General features: G+C 55.5%; 2 protein-coding genes across 5 annotated transcripts; one reads left to right on the forward strand and one right to left on the reverse strand.

Annotated features, from left to right (window-relative positions):
- Positions 1-934: 934 nt before the first annotated feature.
- Positions 935-9232, reverse strand: MPST (mercaptopyruvate sulfurtransferase). 2 transcript variants are annotated; one of them, XM_025882152.2, is made up of 3 exons: positions 9107-9232; positions 4692-5319; positions 935-1504 (listed from the first exon to the last, which is right to left on the reverse strand). In XM_025882152.2, the coding sequence occupies exons 2-3, from the start codon at positions 5284-5286 to the stop codon at positions 1206-1208; spliced, it is 894 nt and encodes a 297-aa protein (XP_025737937.1). In that variant the 5' UTR covers positions 5287-5319; positions 9107-9232; the 3' UTR covers positions 935-1205. The 2 variants fall into 2 exon arrangements, with proteins under 2 accessions (XP_025737937.1, XP_025737936.1); XM_025882151.2 differs by having other exon boundaries at positions 9010-9118.
- TST (thiosulfate sulfurtransferase) lies at positions 8965-21933 on the forward strand. 3 transcript variants are annotated; one of them, XM_073882802.1, is made up of 4 exons: positions 8965-8984; positions 9859-9936; positions 10173-10788; positions 21472-21933. In XM_073882802.1, exons 3-4 carry the CDS (start codon positions 10176-10178, stop codon positions 21768-21770), a joined length of 912 nt encoding a protein of 303 aa, XP_073738903.1. In that variant the 5' UTR covers positions 8965-8984; positions 9859-9936; positions 10173-10175; the 3' UTR covers positions 21771-21933. The 3 variants fall into 3 exon arrangements, with proteins under 3 accessions (XP_073738903.1, XP_025737943.1, XP_025737944.2); XM_025882158.2 differs by lacking the exon at positions 8965-8984 and adding an exon at positions 9346-9490; XM_025882159.2 differs by lacking the exons at positions 8965-8984; positions 9859-9936 and adding an exon at positions 9366-9490.
- Positions 21934-22149: the final 216 nt, after the last annotated feature.

The raw sequence follows: 22149 nt of genomic DNA on the forward strand, positions 1-22149 counted from the left end.
GGGAGGTTGGGACTTACTTTAGAGCTCTCACCCAGAAAACCAGGATTCTGTCCTGTTGGCTGGCCCCCTCACGGTCATGGACTTGGGAGGTGACTCAGCGTCAGAGGACATGTGATGGGGGTCGCAGGTACAAAGAAGAGTAAATTCAGAGTCAGGAAACCTGGGTCTGGTCCAGCTCTGTGGTAAATCCATCGTATGCCCTTGGGTAAGTCACTGTCCACTCTGGTTTTATTCTTCTAGGGTTCTCCCCAGTACCAACCAGTGTTGCCTCTTTGCTACTGAGGGGTGCCTTGGGGGCTTGGAGATGGGGAGGTGTGACCCAACTTCAGGCAGGGGCCATCTGGGGCTTTCTCAGACACCATGTCCATTTCTGCACAAAGGACAAATGCAGAAGGAGGACAGAGCCTCTACCCTCGGGAAGCCTGGGGACAGAGGTGTTCCTTGAGTACAAAGGATCAAACCCCCTGGGTCCCCCTGCCCCCTGGTAGCTCCAGAGGCTAGTCTCCAAGCATGGGATCCCAGAGTGGCTGAAGTCCAATCTGGCTGAACTTCACCCCTCTCTTGAACATCCTGGCTGGACTGGGACAGGCCTCCTCATGTGGTACAGCCTCCTACCGGTTTAGACCAGTAGACTGTCTTGACATGAGATGTACAGGTGTGCACTGACCTGGGTGGGTCTTTGGGTGGCACTCTAGACATATCACAGCAAGATTCATCTTAAATAGCCTGGAAGCCAGAAGCGAGACCCCCACCTTCGTGGGGTAGAGGACAGCCTGCTAGGGGCGCTCTGGTCACAGGAATGGAAGGGCTCTGGGGCTCCTGCCCTGCTCAGAAGGCAAGCACAGGATCCCCAAGACCCTCAGGCTCCACAGAGCTCCCTTTGCTGGGCATGCTGGAACCACCAGCTCCGCAGCAACACCAGGCAGCCCCCCAGTTAGAAAGATTTAGCCCTTGGCTATTTTATTTCCTCAATAGTGGAACAGAAAGGAGGTAGGGCCCCAGCTCAGCATGTGGGGCAGCTGCCTTCCCCTGCGCCCATCACCACCTTCTCTCCTGCCTCCACTGGGAGCCCACAAGTCAACGGAACTCCTGGCCTCTGGGATGTCCCCTTATGTGCCACCTGACTCGCAGGAAGAAACACACACTCGGTCAAAGCAGAGTCAGAACCACCAGGCCTGCCACAGCTCCCTGGGTCCTGGCCAGCCTCAGTGGGTCTTCCCCCGGCCCTCGGAGATGACTTCCTCCGGCTGGGCGCGCATGTACCACTCCACCCAGGAGCCGTCGTAGATGGCCACGTTGGGCTTGCCGCAGAGGTAGGCCCCCAGTGCCACATGGCAGGCTGTGACACCAGAGCCACATGTGGCCACCAGCGGCTGGGACAAGTCCACCTTCTTGTCCTGGAACAGACGGTGGATCTCCTCAGGGCTCTTCTCCAGGCCCTCCTTGGTCAGGAAGTCCGTGAAGGGGATGTTCACCGTGCCGGGGATGTGGCCGGGTTCGATGCCTGCAGCAGGAGGGCAGGAAGGAGGGGACAAGTACAAGGGTGTATGAGATACGGCCACTGCAGTGTGAGAGCCTCCCAGGCAGCCACGGCGCTGAACCCTCTCTACATGCACCATCCCACTCAGTCCTCACCGCTAGGCAAGCCAGGTGCCACTTACATGCATCCCTATTTTACAGGGCATGCTGAGGTTCGGGACTGCACAAGGCCACGCATCTAGCAAATTGCTGGCTGGGATTGGGGCCTACGACTCGGACCCCACCAGAGTCGCACTCTGCCCCCGGCTTCCTTCCCAATCACCCATGTGCTCAGGGGGCAACAAAGATAAACAAGCCCTCTGCCTGGCTAGGACTCCTTGCACTTGCAATAAAGGAACTGATCGGGCAGAGTGGACAGTCATCACTGAGCCATTACAAGGATGAGGGGTGTTACAAAGGCCCTACGGAATGTCATGGGACACATTATATAAAGATATTAACAGTAATAATAATCCTTGACATTACTGAGCACTTACTTTGTGCCTGGCACCATTCTGAACCCCTCCGCTGTACCTTCCCCTTTAATCCTCCCCAAACTCTACGGGACAGAAATGATCATCCTCCCCTTTACACAGATGAGGAGACTGAGGCACGCAAACTCAGTTGCCCAAGCCAGAGAGGCCCCAGAGCTGATGCTGTTCACCGCCAGGCCATGGGGGGCAGGGAAGCTTCTCTGAGAAGGCGCTGTGGGTGAGTCACGTAGAGAGGTCTGGGCAGCGGGGACCGAGAGCACCCCAGACTAGGGAAAGGGTGGGTAATCGGAGGAGGCAGGAAATCACATGGTCTTTAGAGGGGTTAAAGGTCACTGGGCAAACGTGCAGACATGGGGGAGCTTGAAACCGCCTGGATTAAGACGTAGGGCTTTGACCTGACTACAAGGGGAAACCAGACTTCCATTTTCAAAGATCATTTCGATCACAGCACGAAGAACCTGGGCAAGGCTAGAGAGCCATTCATTAAGAGGATCATGCCCCCCAAACTTAATCATTTTGCTTTCACCATCCCCTATGAGGCAGGTGTCGCTAATATTCCCACTTTCATGCCAAGGACTGAGATTTGCAACAGAATCAACCCTCACAGCCTATGATTCAAAAATCTTGGCCATTCAGACCCTAGGGTGGGGCTCTAGACTAGTGGCTTCTGCCTCAGTTTCCCCCTGCAGTGGAGTGACACTCCTCCAGGGAGCTGTTGACCCATATCGGTAATTATTGCCAGGATTTAGCATATAGACAGCGCTCCAAGTCCATGGGGAGGTGGGAGTGCATCCTGCATCCCCATGTAGGTGCAGAAATGGCTCACTGGGAGACATCACATGGAGACCAACCCAGAGCAAGGAAGAAGCAAGCCCTCCTCACAGGTTGGCCCCTGTCAAAGCAGGGCTGTCCCTGTGCCTTGAACCCCCACCAAGCAAAGCATGCTTCCCCCTACCCTGCCTGACCGATGTGACCCCTCACTGAGGGGCGCGCTTGTCCAGGTCTCAGCCCGTGCAGTGGGGACAATGACAATGAGGTGATGTCCGCCACTGACCTCGAGGCAGCCTTTGCATGTGCTGGCTCAGTCCGCCTCCACAACAAGCCTGCTAGTGTGTCCTATCATCACCCACTTTATGGGTGAGCAAGCAGGGCTGAGGTAGCATTAAGCACCTCTGTGAAGAGCTGTAACCACAGAAGCACACATTAATTCTATCACCTCCCATTTCTTAGTGCACTTTATGTGTGCAAACACTGAGCTGAGCGTTTCATCCATTCATTCTCATTTGACGTTTGACCCTCACTGCGTCCCGTAGGCTCTGTTTCTGCTCTTATTTCACACGATGCAGAAGCTGCAGTTCAGAGATTAGGTTAGGTGACCTGCCAAGTGGCTCTCTGCCCCATGTTGCTCTCCCTCCCTCCCCCAAGGGCTGAGCTGAACGACCTCACGGGTTCAAGGTGGCATCCTTATCAGGTTGAACCACATAAAATTGCCACCTATGTAGGTTCAAAAAAATAGCTGGCTATCAGCGGTTTCCTATGGTTTGACCTAATGGCAACACTGCTCTGCACGGTTCCATGTGGCAGGGTCCTTCTCAATTCCCCAAATCTCTCTGGGACATTGACTCCATGCCAGCTATCGGGTGAGTCTTCAGGATGCACTAGACGCATGGCTGGTCCTTGCCGTCGGGCCATCCGAAACAATGATAGGACTGGGTAGCCCAAACTGCTCTGTAAGCCCACAACAGAAGCCCCACCCCTGATTCGGGGGCATGGGGGATGCAATTCAGGGACAGACTCCTAGAGGAAGTGGCAAGTACCTTGCATCCTCCCCAAAGAAGGCATGAAGTGAAAAGCCTGGGTAATTACTGGTTGCTCACTGCAGTTAAATGGACTGCGTCAGTTCCCTGCTGGGCTGCCTCCTGACCTCGAGCAAGGTAGCCATCCTGAGACCTCATTTCCTCCTCTGTCCAGTGACAGCACCGACCTTTCTGGATCATTGAGAGGCTCACACCAACGTGGCCACTGACCAACCTGTTTGTGGGGACCCCTGCCCACCTGATCCAGGGCTTTCCTGCAGTCTCTTTGCCTGGAGGAACCCAGCTCATAGGCAGAGGCTCTGCCCCCACTCAAGCCCCAACCACCTCTATTCAGTTTCTCTCCAACCTGGGGCAGCAACCCCTCTCTCTCTTTAGTGCCCCCTCCAACCTGCCCCTGCAAGCCTTGGTCCCTCCAGGGGACGTTCCATTCACTCCCCCGCCCCAGACTCCTCCCCCTCCTGTCTGCCTCCGTCATGAGCCGGGATGGTGTACACCCAGCCCCTTGGGTTTTTCCCAAACTGGGCCTGCCTGCCATCCCTCCAATTCCACAGAGACCCCCCCCTTACATCCATAGAATCGGGGTGGGGCTGTTTGGCTTCTCCCCCTTATGCAGGGCGCCCTGGGTTCCCAACGAGTTTCGGGTAGTCACTGCCCCGAGCACGGGTAGGGGTGGGGATGGGGCAAGTATTATTGTCCACTCTTTAGGAATAAAGCCAGTGAAGCTTAGGGAGGGAGGCAACTAGAACCCAAATCCCGGGCCCCCATTAGGTGTCCTTTAAAGGCAGAGACAAGGCAGAGCTCAGGGCGCACGTGCACCCGCGCCCCAGCTGACCTCCCGCCCCTTTGCACGCATGTTTGTTACCGTCTCGGGGCTCCGCCTCGGTGCCCCGGAACCGGCCGGCGGCGCGGGCGTCCACCACCTGGAAGCGCCGGGATTCGAGGTTCTCCTTGATGTCCTCGTAGGTCTTGATGAAGGCGGGGTCCAGCGCGGCGCGAAACTCGGCGGGCTCCGGGCGGCTTTTGCCCGAGCTCAGCGGGAGGCCCAGGCGCAGCCAGTGGCGGAGGCCGCCGTCGAGCAGTGACACGGCCCGGTGGCCGAAGGCGCGGAACATCCACCAGACGCGCGGCGCCGAGTAGAGGCCCTGGTCGCTGGCGTCGTAGACCACGACGTGGGTGGCGGCGCCCACGCCCAGGCGGCCCGCGTACTCCGCGAAGTGCGCAGCGCCAGGCAGCATGTGGTCGTAGGGCGACGTGCGGTCGCTGCACTGGTCGATGTCAAAGAAGGCGGCGCCCGGGATGTGGCGCTCCTCGAACTCGCGGCGCGCGTCGCGGCCCAGCTTGGGCAGGTACCAGGAGGCATCGAGCAGCTGCAGGCGCTGCCCTGCGCGCGGGGCCCGCAGTACCTCAGCCACCCACTGCGCCGGCACGAGCGCGCGGAAGAGCTGCTGTGGGGCCATGGTGGCGGCTGTGGCGACACTGGGGCTGCAGGCCTGGGCGACAGGGAGGATGTCAGGAGGAATTGAGGAAGAGGCCGGCCGGGTGGCGGCAACCGCCTGCACCGCTGGGGCTGGCCCTAGCCGACAGGGGCGGTGGAGCCCCGGGAGGGCAGAGTCCAGGAAGCATAGAAAAGCGGCGGTGGCGAACCCAAAGGCAGACTTCGGTCACCGGGGCCTCTCTTCCTCTCCCCCCGCCAGGACATACACAGCACAGAGCAACAGAATGACCCTGACCTCTTGGACAGGGCCCGGCGGGCCCTTTACCGCGGCTGGCTGGCGGGTGGGGTGGGGACGGGGCTCAAGGCGGCAGGCAGGTAGGGGCCAAAATTCTAGCCCTCCCTCAAGATGCAGCTCTGCTTCACTTGCCACCCACCAAGGTCCCTGGTGGAATTCATTCACTCATTCATTCATCAAACGTTTACATAAGCAGCCTCATGGGACTAGTAGCTGGGATTTACTGACTCCTGTGCGGCATTTAATCTCACAATACCTTAGAATACTGCAGGACACAGAGTAGGCTCTCAATTAATTTGTGGAACAAGTGGCCTCAAGAAGGTTGGTAATATTCTGTTTCACAGAGGGCGGGCGACACTGAGGGTCATGAAAAGCCTCCACGGCCTCTCTGTGGGGCTTTATTCGTCCTCCCCCCTCCCCCTTACCCTCTTGGGTGGCACCAGGTGACCCCACTCCCGCCCCCAGCTCCCCACCCGCCGCTCACGCCGAGGCCACGGTGCAGGCCGCCCCAAGTGGCTGTGGACAGCCATGCTTAGGGCGAACCCAGGGGCAAGCCTTCCCTGCTAGACTGCAGCCCCCTACTCTGCTCAGACCCCAGCTTGGCCAAGGTCAGCGGCTAAAGTGGTGGTGCCAGGCTTCACACTGGGCAGCCTGACCCCGGAATCCAGACGCTGGCGGGCAAGCACTGTGCAGGCTCTGGGGGCCCAGCAAGGGCAGATTTTGCCCCCTGAACCTGAACTTTGTCTCTGAACCTTCATGCAGCAGGTGCAACAGTGACTGTGCCTCACCCCCTCTCCCCTCCGCTCCCCTGGGGGCCAGCAGCTGAGAGTACACCAGCCCATGACATGCCAGGTCACAGCCTTCCAGGGTCAGGATATTCTGAACATGTCGAGCCCCTGTACAAACAGCCCCTGGTCCGTTAGATGCCTTCCTGCAGGTCAGAGAAAGGTGCCCCTTCTGCCAGGGCACGCGACTGGGTGAGTGGAGTGTGAGCTGCAGGTCGGGCCCCCTTCCCCCTTCATCAGGGCACAACCTTACCATCCATAACCGGCAGACCTGCCACGGAGGGGAAGGGGTGGGTAGAGAACAGGTGCTTTGTGGGCCAGGCCACAGGCTAAGCACCACAGCCTTTAATAGTGGACCTATGAGGATGCCTGTTTTCTGCATGAGGGGACTAGAGATGTGAGTGCCTTGCCCTTGCTCACACAGCTTGTCGGGGTGGCCTCGGGATCTGAAGCCAGAGTTCAGCTCCTGAGGCTGGACTTCTTCCCCAGCCCTGGGTCAGTGATGACCGGGGCCTAATGAGTCCACAGTGTGACACCTTGTGCCCCGGCCCCTCCCAGACTCATTGCAGCCTGGCTTTTAGAAAGTCACTCTACCCCACGGCCAGGCCCTGTGCTGGACGCTGAAAAACTCTTGATTTTGCCAGGCCCTGGGGTGAAAGGCCACAGGCCTGCTCAAAGGACAGTATAATTGAGGAAAGTCTGGAGTTCAGTGTGAACATGGAGGGGCCACTACCTTAGCCTAGGGTGGGAGCAGAAGAGGTGGGAAATCTTCCTGGAGGACCTTTTCAGGGGACCCCAGAAACTACAGCTTGAGTTTTAGGATAAGGTGGCTGCCAAGGGGTATTTGGCTAAGGGGTGATTCCAGTATCTGTGGGTTACACCACAGCTGGATAATGTTGGGGGATGCTGCAGGTCCCTTCTTGTGGAACCCATCTGTGAACCACAGTGGCTCGCCCCCATTCTTGGAGCTCCTGGTTTTTTTCCCGAGGATTCATTTAGAGTAGAAAGAAACCCGGATTGTGAGTCAGAGCCCCAGCCTCAAGTCAGTGTGAATCACTCCGCTCCTTAACTAGCTGTCTGAGGGCAGGCATGGTGGGCTCCCTGGCCATCTTCACTTCTTATATTGGAGCGTCCAACCTTCAGCTCTTACAAGGGGAGATTAAATAATGAATATCGAGGGGCCATCATAAGGCACTGCACATGGCTGGTTTTAATAATTTCTAAAAACAGCTTAATAAAAATCCCATTATTTCTGAGAAGTTATTCTCACAGGTGGACTTTCAACAATAGCAACACATCTAGAATCTTGGAATTTCAGGATTGGGTGGGACTTCAGAGCTCTGAGGTCATCCTGCCCCACCCACTCCCACTTGATTGGCAGTTGTCACAGAGGCTGAAGGAAGGAGAGGAGGGTCTAGGGGAGCAGGCTGTGTGTCACTGAAGGGCTCAGACCGGGCCCTTGGGTGCTGGCCAAGCCTGGCCCACTACAGGTACGGGTGCTCTGGGAGTGAAAGACTCCCAAGTCACAGGGGACAGCCCCAGGTCCATCTCAAGAGCGTACACAACTGCACTAGGGGAATTGTGGGCCCCAGGCTGCCGTCTGGGGTGGGCCCTGTGGAAGAATTGGGCCTCAAGGACTTGCCCCAGCCTACTCCTTCCTGGTACCCGCTCTGCACCTCAGGGCAAAGCACAAAGTTTAGAAGATTTTCCAGGGAAATGCTTGTCAAAGTATGCATTTTTCCACTTCCTGTGAGAATATAATTATTTCAGAGTAAAAAGAATTTTTAAAAGAGGGATGAGAAAAGCATTCCAGACATATGTCACAGACATATGTATGCAAAAAGCTGAGCAGGAGCAGGGGTGGCCCACCAGTTTGGAGGAACGAGTTGTTCCATTTTCAGGAATTATGTGATGTGGTTGTGAAACAGCCATTGTTAAAAAATGAAATTATACAAACTTACAATTAAATAGGTTAATCAAAAACAAAGGCCTGGGGCGCCTGGGTGGCTAAGTTGGTTAAAAACAAAAGCATTTTTTTTTTTTTAAGTATGAAGCTTTGGGGGTGAGCCAGGTAAACAAAGGCAGCAGGCAGGCCACATGGGCTTCAGATCTGAGATTAACAACTGAGGGGTCTCAACCCCACTGTGAGCCCTTGGGGTAACTCACTCGGCCTGTCTCTCTGGTCTTTAAATATCTGGTCTTTAAATAAGTTTCCGGCCTACTCCGCAGGGTTGTTGTGGGAAGTCGGTGAAACCCTAGGAGCAAAGTGCTCGCCGAGCAGGCCTTGGCCAATGCTCGTTTCGTTTCACTCCAGCAAGTTCTTTGCCAGTTTCTTCTCTTGTAGCCTCTGGGTCACTCGGCCTTGCCTCCACGGCCTCTCTGTGGGGCTTTATTCGTCCTCCCCCCTCCCTCTTACCCTCTCGGGTGGCATCAGGTGACCCCACCCCCGCCCCCAGCTCCCCACCCGCCGCTCACGCCGAGGCCACGGTGCAGGCCGCCCCAAGCGGCTGTGGACAGCCATGCTTAGGGCGAACCCAGGGGCAAGCCTTCCCTGCTAGACTGCAGCCCCCTACTCCGTTCAGACCCCGCGGGGGAGCCCCGCGCCGCGCACCCCAATGATCGACCTCCCCCTAAAGAAAGGCAAGCGCGATGCCGCAGCAGTTACCCGGGTCTCGGGCTCCGGGCTTCCGGGATCGGTCATGGCCCCTGCGCAAGGCGCCCCCTCCCCGCGCCCGAAGCCGTCCCCTCCTCCCGCCACCAACCTGCGGCCGGCCAAAGGGAGGAGACTCGGGCACAGCCCACCGCCGCGGCCACTTGGAGCCGCCGCTGCCCGCGCCTTCCACTCTCCGGGCCAGGGGGACACCCGCGCCGCCGCGCCGCCGCGCCCCCGCCCCGCGTCGCACTGAGTCTCCCCGCAACACCCTGGAGGGTCCCCGGGGTCCGAGGGGCGCGACGCGCCGGGGGGGGCGGCCGGGGACGGGCGCTGGGAGGCGGCGCGGGGCGGGGGCTCGGCGGGGCGGCGCGCCGTACCCCCCTCCGGCGGCGGCGCGATGGTGCGGGCCGGCCGGGGAGGTGTGGGCTCGGGGTTTGAACCCGCCAACTTCTCCAGCGGTCAGGGGCGAGAGCCAGGGCGCCGGCGAGGGCGAGTGAGTGCGGCCGGGTGGGGCAGCGGCCAGGCGCCCGGGCCGCTCGGGATTGGGCCGCCGGTCTGGCCCCTGCGACCCACCCAGGGGAGGGTCCCCCTGGCGAGAGCGCGGCCGGGTGCCCAGCAGGGGCAGAGGGCACAGAACCGGGGCTGGGCGCGGGGCTTCTGGAGGCGAGCGAGCCCTACCTGGCCGCTGAGATTGGCCGCGGGCGGGCTCGCCAGAGGCGCGGGCGAGGGTGTGCGCGGGGCCCCAGCGACCCCTCCCCCAGGCGCCCACTCGCCCACCTCCCCAGCCAAAGGGGTTCTAAGCTCAACAGGTTCCCTCCCCCTCCCCCGTCCTGGGCATCATTCCCCGCTCTTTTCTGGCAGGATCCCGAGGACGAGCACTGTAGAGCTCCCGGGCCCGGGCGCCCTCCCCGCCAGCTCCCCCTTCTGGGGCCCTCGGAGGTTCGGCCCGCCCCCTTCTGCGCTGGGTGGGGGGGGCCGGGGAGGGGCGGGGCGGCCTTTCCTCGCTGGAAGGGGCAAAGCTTTCCCACAGCCTGCCCCGGTGCAGCTGGGTTGCTGGGCTGCGGCGAACACGCCACCCTGGGGGAGTGCGGTGGGAAAAAAGCTCCTCCCAGATCCCGCCCCGCTGCACACACAGACCTCATGCCGCTCTCTTTCCTGGTTTCCACCCGCGCCAGGTGATGCGCAGAGCTGAAACCATGGTTCATCAGGTGCTCTACCGGGCGCTGGTCTCCACCAAGTGGCTGGCGGAGTCGGTTCGGGCTGGCAAGCTGGGGCCAGGCCTGCGGGTGCTGGACGCGTCCTGGTACTCACCGGGCACCCGCGAGGCCCGCAAGGAGTACCTAGAGCGGCATGTGCCCGGCGCCTCCTTCTTTGACATAGAGGAGTGCCGCAACACGGCGTTGCCCTACGAGATGATGCTGCCCAGCGAGGCCCACTTCGCCGACTACGTGGGCCGCCTGGGCATCAGCAACCAGACGCACGTGGTGGTGTACGACGGTGACAACCTGGGCTGCTTCTATGCGCCCCGGGTCTGGTGGATGTTCCGTGTGTTTGGCCACCGCACGGTGTCAGTGCTCAATGGCGGCTTCCGGAACTGGCTGAAGGAGGGCCACCCGGTGACATCTGAGCCCTCACGCCCAGAGCCGGCCGTCTTCAAAGCCACACTGGACCGCTCCCTGCTCAAGACCTACGAGCAGGTGCTGGAGAACCTCGAGTCTAAGAGGTTCCAGCTGGTGGATTCACGGTCCCAAGGACGGTACCTGGGCACTGAGCCAGAGCCAGATGCAGTAGGTAGGTGTCCTGGTGGGTGGGTGGCCCCTGGGGAGTAACACCCCATGGAATGATGGAGAGTAAGGATGTCTGGGACCCTCTCCAGGTGGTGCCCTCAGTTCCTCCCGCCCCCCTCCCCCATAGGTAGGTCCTGGTCTGCATCTGTGAAATGAGAGAACAGACCCAAAGCTAAAAGCTATTTCAGCTCTGACCCACGAGGACCTACATACGTGTTCCCATAGCCGCGTGCTAACAAGCAACCTAGCATCGTATGAGGTGGCATCAGCAGAGGTGACTGGTGACATCTGCACCCACATCCATTGCCCCAGCACGACTCCCCACCATGCCCAAAGGTGTGTCCACGAGGCCACACATGCATCTTTGTACAGAGGCTCTCAAGGACGCCTAGCTTCCCAGGGCCCCCCTAGTTCCCCAGAAACCCACAGAGACATCAACAATGTCCTGCCCACAGCACCTCTTCCCTCCTTCCAGCACCCCGGGCCCCCTGACCTTTCCAAACAGCTGCAGCCTGTTTGCAGAGCTATAAAATAGCTGCCATTTCATGCTAAGCACTCAACACTGCATTATCTCATCCAGGAAGGCTTAATATCCCCATTTTAGGGAGGAGGAAACAAAGATGTGAGGACATTAAGTTACTTGCTCAGTTAAGTGGCAGAGTCGAGATTTAACCCAGTGCTGGCTAGTTTCAAACCGGATGGCTTATCCTCTCCTGCAGACAAAGGGGAGGCCAGGAGGGTGCCACATTTTTGGAGGGGGGGGAGTCTCAGGAGAGGAAGTGCTGAGTTCTAGAACCTCCTCACAGTGAACCTTAGAAGTCTCACCATCCCCTTGGCTGGGTTTCCTGCTTGGGCACCTCTCGTGGCCGGGACCTCACTGCTTTGGGGGCCTCTCCAGGCTGGCCTGAGCCCTCAGAGTGGCCGACACCTCCTGGTTCTGAGCTCTGTCCTCGGGCAGGGTCTGCAGAACCTAAGTCCTATGCAACATTTTTCCTAATTTGTTGAAAAATGGCTCTTCCTTTCTGTGCCTCTGAGGGAAAGAACTGTGTGAAAACTGTTTTGAACGCTCTTGAGCTGGAGGTCCCGAGAGGTCACCTCATCGGACAGAAGGGAGACTGAGGCACACGGAGGAAGGGGCAGGTCCAGGCCCTATGGCTAGTTAGTGGCAGAACCATGGCTCTCTCCAGGCCCCATGTTTTTCCTGCCCACCTTGCTCTCTGGCGGTCTGGGGTTGAAGATTCAGAGATTTAAGGCATGGACCTCCTGCAGCCCCCTCCTGGCCTTGGTCCAAGATGCCTTCTCTAGTTGGGACTTAACACTGCCTTCGGGGGTGGAATGGTAGAATTGTTTCCCCAGCTGCCTCTCGGCTTGCCCTGAGCGAGCTGGAAATAAGTGAAGAGATGTCAGATCCCATCTCCTCACCCCTGTTTCAGGATGAGGGCACTGAGGCTCAGAGGGGGGGTCCTTCCCCATCGCCCTGCTCCCTACTTCCTCCCACCGCCTCCAGATCCCGGGAAGCATGGATCCTTCCTCCCGTGAGGTCAGCCCCTCCTTTGTGGCGGGACCTCAGTCTAATCTCTTGGCCCCTCTGGATTCCCTTATTAAAAAACGAGAAGAGGAATGCCAAGCCTTGCCCACCTGGCTGTGTACTTGCTTAAATGCATTAGTGGCTGGAAGGGTATTTTGATTTGAAAGGTAAGGAACCTGCAAAGGACAGGCCATCTAGAAAGCATGGGCATGGCACTTCCTTCCCTCGTTCACTAAAAGGCTTTGCTGGCCTCCGGCACAACAGGTGTTGGGGGCACAAAGGCGCATGGGGCTCGCTGACTTCATGGTCCCCAGCTTGGCGTGGGCTCAGCGGTCCAGATGTAACACCCAGGGGTGGTGTGGATGGCAAAATGCTGGAAGGAGCATCCTGGTGGAGGAGCTGGGAGTGGGCCTTGGGCTCCCAACAGCTGCTTCCTGCTGACATGATGCAAACACCTTCCCTGGCCCCAGCTTTGTGTCCCCAGTGCCTTTGGTCCTGTTTGTAAGGGGCACAAGGTGAGAGGCAGACCTGAGCTTGCATCCTACCCTGGGCAGCCTCGGGGCAGGCCCTTTCCTCCTTAATGAAAGGAACGTGCTCACCTTACAGAGCACTGGGGGAAGCCAGCCAAGGAGGTGGGGAGGTGGCAGTGGATCCAGCCAGTGTCTTTATAAACCCTATTCACTTTTCCTCCTGCCTTGAGGGCAGTGAGGGTGATGAGGGCAGAGATTGAGCCCCTAACGGGCACTTTTATCTGCAAAATGTTTTATGCATGTTCTCTCCTTGACACCCACAGCAACCCTGCACAGGGTGGAAGGTGGGAGTTAGGACTGACCCCACTTTGCAGGTAGGAAAATGGAAAAGAGGGTTCTCTAAGGAGGCAGAGTGGCCAAGCTTTGACCCCAGTCAGCAGGCCTCAAAGTGGGGCCATTTCCCAAGGCCACTGCTGTGTAAGCAAACACAGGGCCTGGGGGGGGGGGGGAAGGTCACAGCTTCACAGTGTAGTGTTGCTTCATGGGATCCTGCGGCCCCTCTGCCTATGTCCCTCCCCTCCCTGGGGCTGGGGGCTGGTGTAGGATGGGGGCAGGAAGAGTGCTGAGCTGCCTCCCAGTGGCCAGGATTGGGAGCTGCCCACTGGGGCCGCCTGCGCTGGATTGCTTTGTGTCTTTAGGAGGAAAGCAAGAAAGAGCCAAACAGGTTTTCCTGGCCGGGAAAACCCACACATATCAGTGGCCTGAGAGACATTAACTCACCCCCCCTGACTGGTAATAGTTCACAGCCTCCTCAGGAGCTGTGAGCTTCCTGGGGTAATCTGAACCCGGCCCCCAGATGCAGAGAGCAGGGAAAGACCCAAGAAAGAGGCCACCCCAGGTCGGGTGGTGGCAGGTTTAATAAGGGAACTTACTTACTCACGAGGCTTGTCTTGGGTGGCCAGCCGCAAGACGAGATTTCCACACCCGCCTGCCAGATCTTGAAAGCTTATACAGAAGCCTTAACTCGGTTCAGTCCCATACACACTGTCCAGCTGGTCTCAAACCCACGTCACTATCTCAAGGCCATGTCCTTGGGGCAGCCTCTGGGAGTGGGGAAGGCAAGCAGAATGCACATTCCAAGGACAGGGGAGGGGGAGAGGAACCTCCAGTTGCCCCGGTCCAGCTTATGGGTCAACTGGTGGTTATGTGCTCTCCATAACCCTCTACCCCTCCTAAGGGCTCTTGGAACCTCACATGCCCCCGCTTCTGCATCGTGCCCTGAGCGGTCAGCAAGGGGTTTCACGAGCATGGTGGCAGCTCCCTTGGTGGCTGTCTGGCTACATTGGAGGCAAATGCCATAGCAACAATAGAGGGACATACAAGAGAAAATACAGAATAAGACAATGATTCCCCCATCAGTGATAACGTTTTCCATCAAGAGCCCCGTGATCCGAACCATTGATTTATTAAGTCCCCTAGTGTGGGAGTCAGATTGTTCAGGGCCTTCCCTTGTATTCTCATGTGACTTAATAAAGATGACATAATAGACTCATCAGACACGACCATGCAGCATTGTGTTTGGATAATGGCACAGGTACCTCCTTGCAAGACAGTGATGATGTCTAAGGCACCCTGTTTTGGAGGACAGGTTTTCTCATTGAAGATCTGTTGGTGTTCAGTAAGGACAGGTTTTGTTGGCTATCATTCGAGGCTTGCTGGGTGAATTTAGTTAAGGGCCTCTGTGTGTGCTAGAACATCCTCCACGCTGACAGAGGGGAAAAAGCAGCCAAATGATTGTACCAGTGAGAATCAGAACGTGCCCACCTGGTCTTGAGGAGAGGGAGGTTGTCAGCTTTAGGACCTCTACCTGGTTGTGCACACCATACATGTTGGCTGGGGGAGACGGCACTGTCAAGAGTGAGGAGATGGATTGGGGGCACCATGTGGCAGCCCAGCACCCCCACCTCTTCTCCTCTTCCAGTGGCGCTTATTCTGTTCCAGGTATAATGCATTTTAGCAGGTCTGCCTTAGAGCAGGACCGTGAGATCCCAGGGGAGAGGGAGCAGGTCTCCCTCACCCAGGCATGTGAAGTCACTCACCCATCCTGGTGGGACATCTCATTGCAAATTCCAGTAGATGACACCTTGCCCACGTGTGATGGGGCTTGGTGTTCTCAGCGGCGTAACCCGTTGATGTGTAAGGAGCAGGGCAATGGTTATCTCCCTCGATTTCCATACCCTTATAGCATTGGGTGTCTGGGCAAGGGTCCTCAGTCTGGCCTATGGGGCAACAGGCCCTACTGATTGATCATCCAAACATATGAAAGCCTGGGACACTGCTTTAGTGACCCAGCCAAGGTGGTTTTACCTGGGAGTAATTTAATCTGCTGCTTTAATATTCATTTTTCCTTTTTATCAGCCCTACTGCTGGCAGATTATAGAGGGATGGGGACGTCCCTTCTAGGTCATGTTCTTTTGCCCAGTTTTGCAATATGACCCCCAATCGCTGTCTTGTCGATGAGGGTATCTAAACACCATATTCCGTTTCTCTAATCCCCTCATGGTGGCAGCCTGGTTTGTAGTGGCCAGGGAAGGCTGGGGTTAGGCCAGATGTCGTGTCCACACAAACCAGGCATAGGAAAAACCCTCACTAAGGGGGAGGGGGCAATAGAATCAATTTGCCAATCTGTCACCAGTTGGGAATTCTGCTGAATGGCCCCAGGCTCCTTTGCCTGTTGCCTGTTGCATGTCGTTTACAACACACGGGACATGCTGTTATTGCCTTAACCAAGTCAACCTATTTCAGGGGCAAGCCAACATCCTTGGCAATATGCCAACCCACCTGGGCGCAGTGGTGGCCGCTCATTCCATGCATCCAGTCTGCTATATGCACTGAAGGACCAGTCGCTAGGGATTGTACCCAGGCTAGGGCATCGGCCTCCTGACTGCCAGGGAGGGGGCGTCAGTGCCCCATGGGCTGGGATATGGAAAAGTGAGGAGTGCCTCAGGCTCTTGCAGGCAAGCCCAAATATCCCTTTGTCTATCCTGACCCGATAAGGGCTCACTCATAGTCATCCACCCCTCAGCTTCCCACTGCCCAAGCAATAGGGTTAATCTGCTTAAAGACCAGGGCTCAGGAGTGACCACGACCGCTGGCTGCTGTGGTGCCTTCCTCCCTGAGCTTCTCCATCTGGAGCGGCGCTGTGGACACTGCTAGGAGCCGGTGCTCTATGGGGGTACATGGAGGTTTTGCCCCCTTCCAGAGCTGGGACCAAAATCTTAGGGGTACTCTCTCCTATTGTCTGCCACAGTGCCTGAGCCATATCTTCCAGAGTCCCAGACTCATTTACTCAAATGGGAGCCCTGCTTGGGAGATGCCCAGAGATTTAACATTTCATTAGTATGTTTACCTTCTCAAAAGCAGCTTGCTGAAAGAAAAGTCACCCTTTCTTTCCCAGGCTGAATAAGGGACAGCAGCACTGTGCCTCAGGAAATACAAATCCTCAAAAACCCTACAATCCCTACAAAGGCTTGCATCTCTTTTGCCTTTTTACAGGTTGGATGGACTTGTGTCTTACCAGTCACACCGTCTGGGAAGATGTGTGTCTCACCCAACCAAGCGATTCCCCAAAACTTTATTACAGTGCCTGGGTCTTGGATTTTCTGCAAGTTCACCACCATTCTTCCCTCACAGATGTTCCAGCAAAGCCTGCAGCATGTCCTGCAGCAGATAAAAGTTTTCACACGTTAATATTAGAGCATCAATGTAATGGGCGCATTTTACTGACGTGAAGAAGGAGAGTCGGCACAGTTCTGGGGCTACCATCCCGTGTAATTAATTCTTACTTAGGTCAGTGGTATGATCTTAGTTCTCAGAAACCTCTATTCGTCCGTCCGTCTTGCCCACAAATCTCCCTAAAGTGGAGACCCCTTTGCAGGAAATGCTTTTGCAAAAGCATCAGAGTAAAAGAATAGCTCTGATGAGAATTCATTCTAACGCAATTGACAAGGAAATGTGCTTATTTTTGTGATAGATATTTTAAAGTAAAAACCAGAATTATGATTGGTAACATGATACCGGGACATATAAAATTTTGGGGAATTTTATATACTCTTGGGAACCACTCTTATTAATAACTTCCATATAAATAGTTCCTAAGAAAAGATTAGCATCACTTCCTACTTGACGATGCTTCCTGTGTAATTTAACATATGAAATGTCTGATTAGTTTAATATTTCTCTCTTACAAGGAGGAAAAACAAATCTTTTGAGCTGGGCCAGGAAACTCCCCAAGTTAGTTCAAGGTCAATAAAGCTTCATTTAGAATTTGATTTGGGGGAAGTTTGTCAAAAATATCAAAAGGTTTTAAAATACATGCTCACGTAGGATCATGCATCATTGTGAAACAACATTCAGTTATCCATTTAACCAAAATGACAATTTAAGCCTTCAAAGGCAAATAGAGAAATTGCATAGTTGTAAAAAAAAAACAAAAAACACAACAAAAAAACCAAACCACTTAGCTCTTTTAATAGAGGAGACTCCATTTTCTTAAGTAATCAAAGACTTGGTAAAGACTGCATGAAACATGGGAATTTATTTTGATAAAACACAGAATCTTTGTTTACTAGGTAGGTACCCTAAAAGGCAAAGAAAAGCCTTTCATGATCCCATCAAGAACAGACCAATCGTCCAAGAAAACTTTATAGCAGATGAGAGAAAATTAAATTTCAGTTTTACATAAGTTCACTTTGATATATAGCTTATTTTTGAGCTAATTAAATAGAGCTCTTTTACAGATTAATTTTGGTAATACCTTCAGGAGGTAGAAAAAGGTATATTTAACATATACCCATAGACATATGTCAACATACAGATAGAGACCCCATCACTTAGCCCTCAGTGAGTAATCCTGGGGGGACTGGGGGCTAGGCTTTGGACAAGGGAACTTCTAGAACAGTCTGTATCCCTCCCCAACCCCCAGATTTTTTCCTACAGTCTCTGTGGGTACTGTTTTGGTTATCTCCTAGGGTGTTTACACTTCAAAGACATGATAAGATTTACAACTTTGGGTTAAGTTTTCCCCTAGGTTTGGGGGCAATTGCTATTGGAAACTTTCCTTTGTATTAGGGGTGGGAAGGCACGGGGCACCTCCCTTTCCTCCTCGACCACAACATCCTCCTCTTCATTCTGGTCTCTTGGCCAGCGAGCCACCTCTCAGCACCCTAATCAGCCTTTGTCACAAGCTCCTGTGTCTTAATCCACAGCATCTCGTGCCTTCCTTGCCTTGCAAAAAAAAGGGGTGCACTAAGGTCCCCAGCTGACTTCTGCTCTCCCGCCTTGGCTGCCAGCCTCAAAGCCAGCAAAGTAGTGGATAGCTGCACACCCTTCTCTAACCTCAGCTCTTCCAACTTTCTAACTTGACTTTGAACCTCTAGCTGGGCACCAGTGTCCAGCTGAACCGCCCACAGTAGAGGCCAGTGCACTGTGACAATCATTCCGTTCATTTCTCTGGCGCAGTGCTGCGCATAGTTCCTTAAACAAGCTCAATAAAGCAGCCGGAGTTTTGGGGATGCCCCTAGACTCATGCAGAGGTCCACAAGCACCTAACATATGGGTCACCCCTCCCCACATAGAGGTCACTGGCCGACATAGGATTTCCCGCACGGATGCCTCTTTCCCAAGGCCCATTTCTTCAGCCTCCTGGCTGGCTGGCCAACTTTTAGTTACCAGCTTCCTCCGGAGCCTCCCCGGGGCCATCTGAAACCAGTCCCAGAGGCAATGCAGAGGGAGAGGCTGAAGAAAAGGGCAGGCCACTCCAGATTGGTGGCGGCAGGTTTAATAAGCAAGGGAACTTACTTACAAGGCTTGTCTTGGCCTGGCCATACCATGAGATTTCCACACCCACCTGCCAGATCTCAAAAGTTTATACAGAGGCCTTAACTGTGTCCCTTACACACTGTCCAACTGGTCTCAGACAACACCACATCACTATCTCAAGGCCATGTCAGCGTCAAAGGCGGGGAAGCGGGGAAGGCAAGCAGAATGCACATCCCAAGGACAGGGGAGGGGGTGAGGAGCCTCCAGTTGCCCTGGTCCAGCTCATGGGTCAACCAGCGGTTGCATCCTCTCAATGACCTCCCCCACCGCTGGCCTCTTCTTGGCCAAAGCTGGAGCACAAAGTCCCAGGCCTCTGAGCTGTTGAGGAACATGAGGGTTCATCGTATCCATTCCCTGCCTCGGTCCCCTTTTCCAGAAAGGCTCAGGGTAGTCCAAGAACACAGGTTTTAGGGTCGGACAGATCTGATTTCACTTCACATACCTGTGTGTCCTGAGGCAAGTTTCCCCACCTCTCTGAGCCTGGGCTCCCCGTCAGAGCCAGGAGGATAATCTGGCTTTGTGAGGATTCGAGAAGACAAAGCTTTTGAGCTAATCCACCGTCTGGCACCTAATGTCACAGGTCTGAGCACGGGGCCCTGCCTGCTGGGGGGCGGAAAGCCTCGAGGTCCAACTTGGGGGGGGGAAAGCAGCAGGAGTTCCTGCTTCGGGGCCGCGTGCCTTCCCTTCAGTTGGCTGTTCTCCAAGGTTCTCTGGGCCAGGTTCATCCTGGGCCTTGTCACGCACGGGCGGTCAGTGCCTGCTCATTGAAATTCCTCAGACGGGCCCTGATCCCTTGTTGGCAGAGGAGAAAGGAGGACCCCCGCCTCCTGAGGCTGGCCCAGTTTTGGGAAGCCCGCGTCACAGAACCCCCCCCCCCCCCCCCGCCGACTTCTTTACTCAGAAGAGGTGCCTTTTATGTAGTCAGAAGAAAGCAGTAAAGCTGTTTTCACTGGGGATTGGGAGGAAAGAAACAAAACAGCATTCAGAACTTAACAAACGCACTTTTAAATGCACTTAAATTCAGCCCACTGCCTGGATGCCGAAAGATTTTTAAGTTGGGTGTCTTGGCAAAGGATGCCTTTGAAGCCGACAGATCTATTGTTCCTCGTTGGTAGGGTCAGCGCACATCCAGGCTCAGGTTAAAATTTCCAGACAAAAAAGATAAAATGACAGCAGGAAGAAATCACTGTAATTTACAAGTTCGGACACCAATTCATTCAAAGTTACTCTTGACTCATGTCAGGGAATTTTGCAAGCCTCTTTGGCTTCAGGGTGCAGGGAATGGGATGTTGCTGGCATGATTGTGCTCCTACTATGTGCCCGGGGCCACTAGGGGCTTCTACCTACCGTCGCTAATCTTCTCCACAAGCCTGTGAGGTAGGTGGGGTTATCTCTCCATTTCACAGATGAGGAGACTGAGGCTTAGGGATGCAGGGCCTCCTGGCTGCACCCTGCCCCAGCATGTGCCTTGGTCCGGTCCTCTCCCTCCCACTGCGGCTCACCCTGGTCCTGCCCTGTCCTGTGGTCCAGGTTTAAGGGGGTGGTAGGGAATTTTGGAGGAAGGGTAGCCCAAAGAGATGCCTAAATCTGTCATGGGCTCCGCTCCCAGCGTCTAAAGTCTACCAGGGCGTGGGGTGCTTGAGGAAGAGAGGAGCGACCTTTGGCACGCTGAGGGAGGGACCAAGGCCTTGGCCCTGCAGGTGCCTCTGGCTCTGGCCTTGGCCCAGATCTCTTTGCCCTCCCCCGTTGCTGGCTATTCTGAAACCAGGTTTGGCAGAGGAGCCTCATTGGGAGGGGAGACCGTTCTGGAATAGACCTCAGAGCCAGCTCAGACCCCCACTCTACTTCTATCCAAGCCTTTCAGCATTGCTAGGAAGGGCCTGCAGGGACCACACTGTCCCCATCCTCACCCTCCCCCAGGGTAAGTGGGAGCATCAGCATCTGAGGGTGCATGGGCCAGGCGCAGAAGCTGGTGCTTTGCTCCTTACAACAGCCCGGGCCCGTGAATACTCTCATTCCCATTTTACCCCTGGGAAAACCAAGGCTCAAGGAGGTGACATGACTTGCTTAAGGTCACCCTTCTGGTAAGTGGCATAGTTGGGATTCAAGCTTATGTCTAGCAGCAGGTCATATACTCTTTCCACAACTGCGCTTAACAGGCATGTCGGGGGACTTGGTGTAATCCTGGGTCTGCCTTTGCCTCTCAGTGTGGCCTTAGGTGAGCCATTTAATGCTGCTAAGCCTCAGTGTATACATCTGTAAAATGGACATTATATTTTATGAATTTATATTTCTATTATCTTTGATGAATCATGTGGTTATCCATTTAGCATCTGTCTTCCTTGCTAGACTGTAATCTCTCTGAGAGCCTGGACTGTGTCCACCACTGTGTTCTTAGCAATTGACCCGGCACGAAACATTTGCTTCTCAATAACCCTATGAGATAGGTATGTCCCATTGAGCCCATTTTACAGATGAGAAAACTGATTCAGAGAAGTGAAGCGTTTGCCCAAGGTATATGTTAGTAAGAAGGCCAGTAAATGGCAGAGCTGAGATTCATCCCTGTCCTCCCAAGCAGGTATGATTTTGGACATCCCTACTTCAAGGCAGGTTTTGGGGGAGGGGGCCCTTTGTCTTCTGTCTCCAGCCTTCAGTGTAGGTTGGACCAGGGGTAAATTGAGCTCTGAGAAGGGCAAAGGTACTACTTTTGTTTCTGAAGCTCCCTAGCCTTATGGCCACACCCCACTTGTCCCCGCCCCCCAGTGCCGCTCCTAAACCTGTCCTTCCCTCTGTCCTCTGCTGCGCCCAGGACTGGACCCGGGCCACATCCGAGGCTCAGTCAACATGCCGTTCATGGACTTCTTGACCGCGGACGGCTTCGAGAAGAGCCCAGAGGAGCTGCGTGCTATGTTCGAGGCCAAGAAGGTGAACCTAGCACAGCCCCTCATTGCCATGTGCCGGAAGGGAGTCACCGCCTGCCACATCGCCCTGGCCGCCTACCTCTGCGGCAAGCCGGATGTGGCCGTCTATGATGGCTCCTGGTCTGAGTGGTTCCGCCGGGCACCCCCGGAGACCCGTGTGTCCCAGTGGAAGCGCGAGAAGGCCTGAGTGGTGGGCCTCCTCGCTGGCTGGCAGCTCCCATCTGTTTAGTGCCCGCAGCCTGACATGCAGCGCATACCTCTTCAGCAAAGGAGACTGACCACGTTTTAGAATTGCTATGCAAAGCTCTCCTTTCCCCTGAAACACTGGAATAAATTGCCTTTTCTGAGTAGCTGTGTTTGCCTGCCTCTCCTTGGGTGTCACCCTTGCCCCATGTGCCCAGCTCCTTCATGTTCCTTAGAACCCACCGAGGCCAGAAACCTCCAGAGCAGCCCCTAGCTGGGGAGGCCACGCAGAGGATGCCAGTCTATTATTTCGTTTTGGCAAAGGAGGCCACCCGTTGTCCCATGTCAGGTACAGCATACTGGGACCTACCTGGAAGTGGGAC

Source organism: Callorhinus ursinus, unplaced genomic scaffold (assembly GCF_003265705.2).
Source record: "Callorhinus ursinus isolate GAN/ISIS: 27379988/994484 unplaced genomic scaffold, GSC_fseal_2.0 scaffold48, whole genome shotgun sequence".
NCBI classification, from domain to species: domain Eukaryota; kingdom Metazoa; phylum Chordata; class Mammalia; order Carnivora; family Otariidae; genus Callorhinus; species Callorhinus ursinus.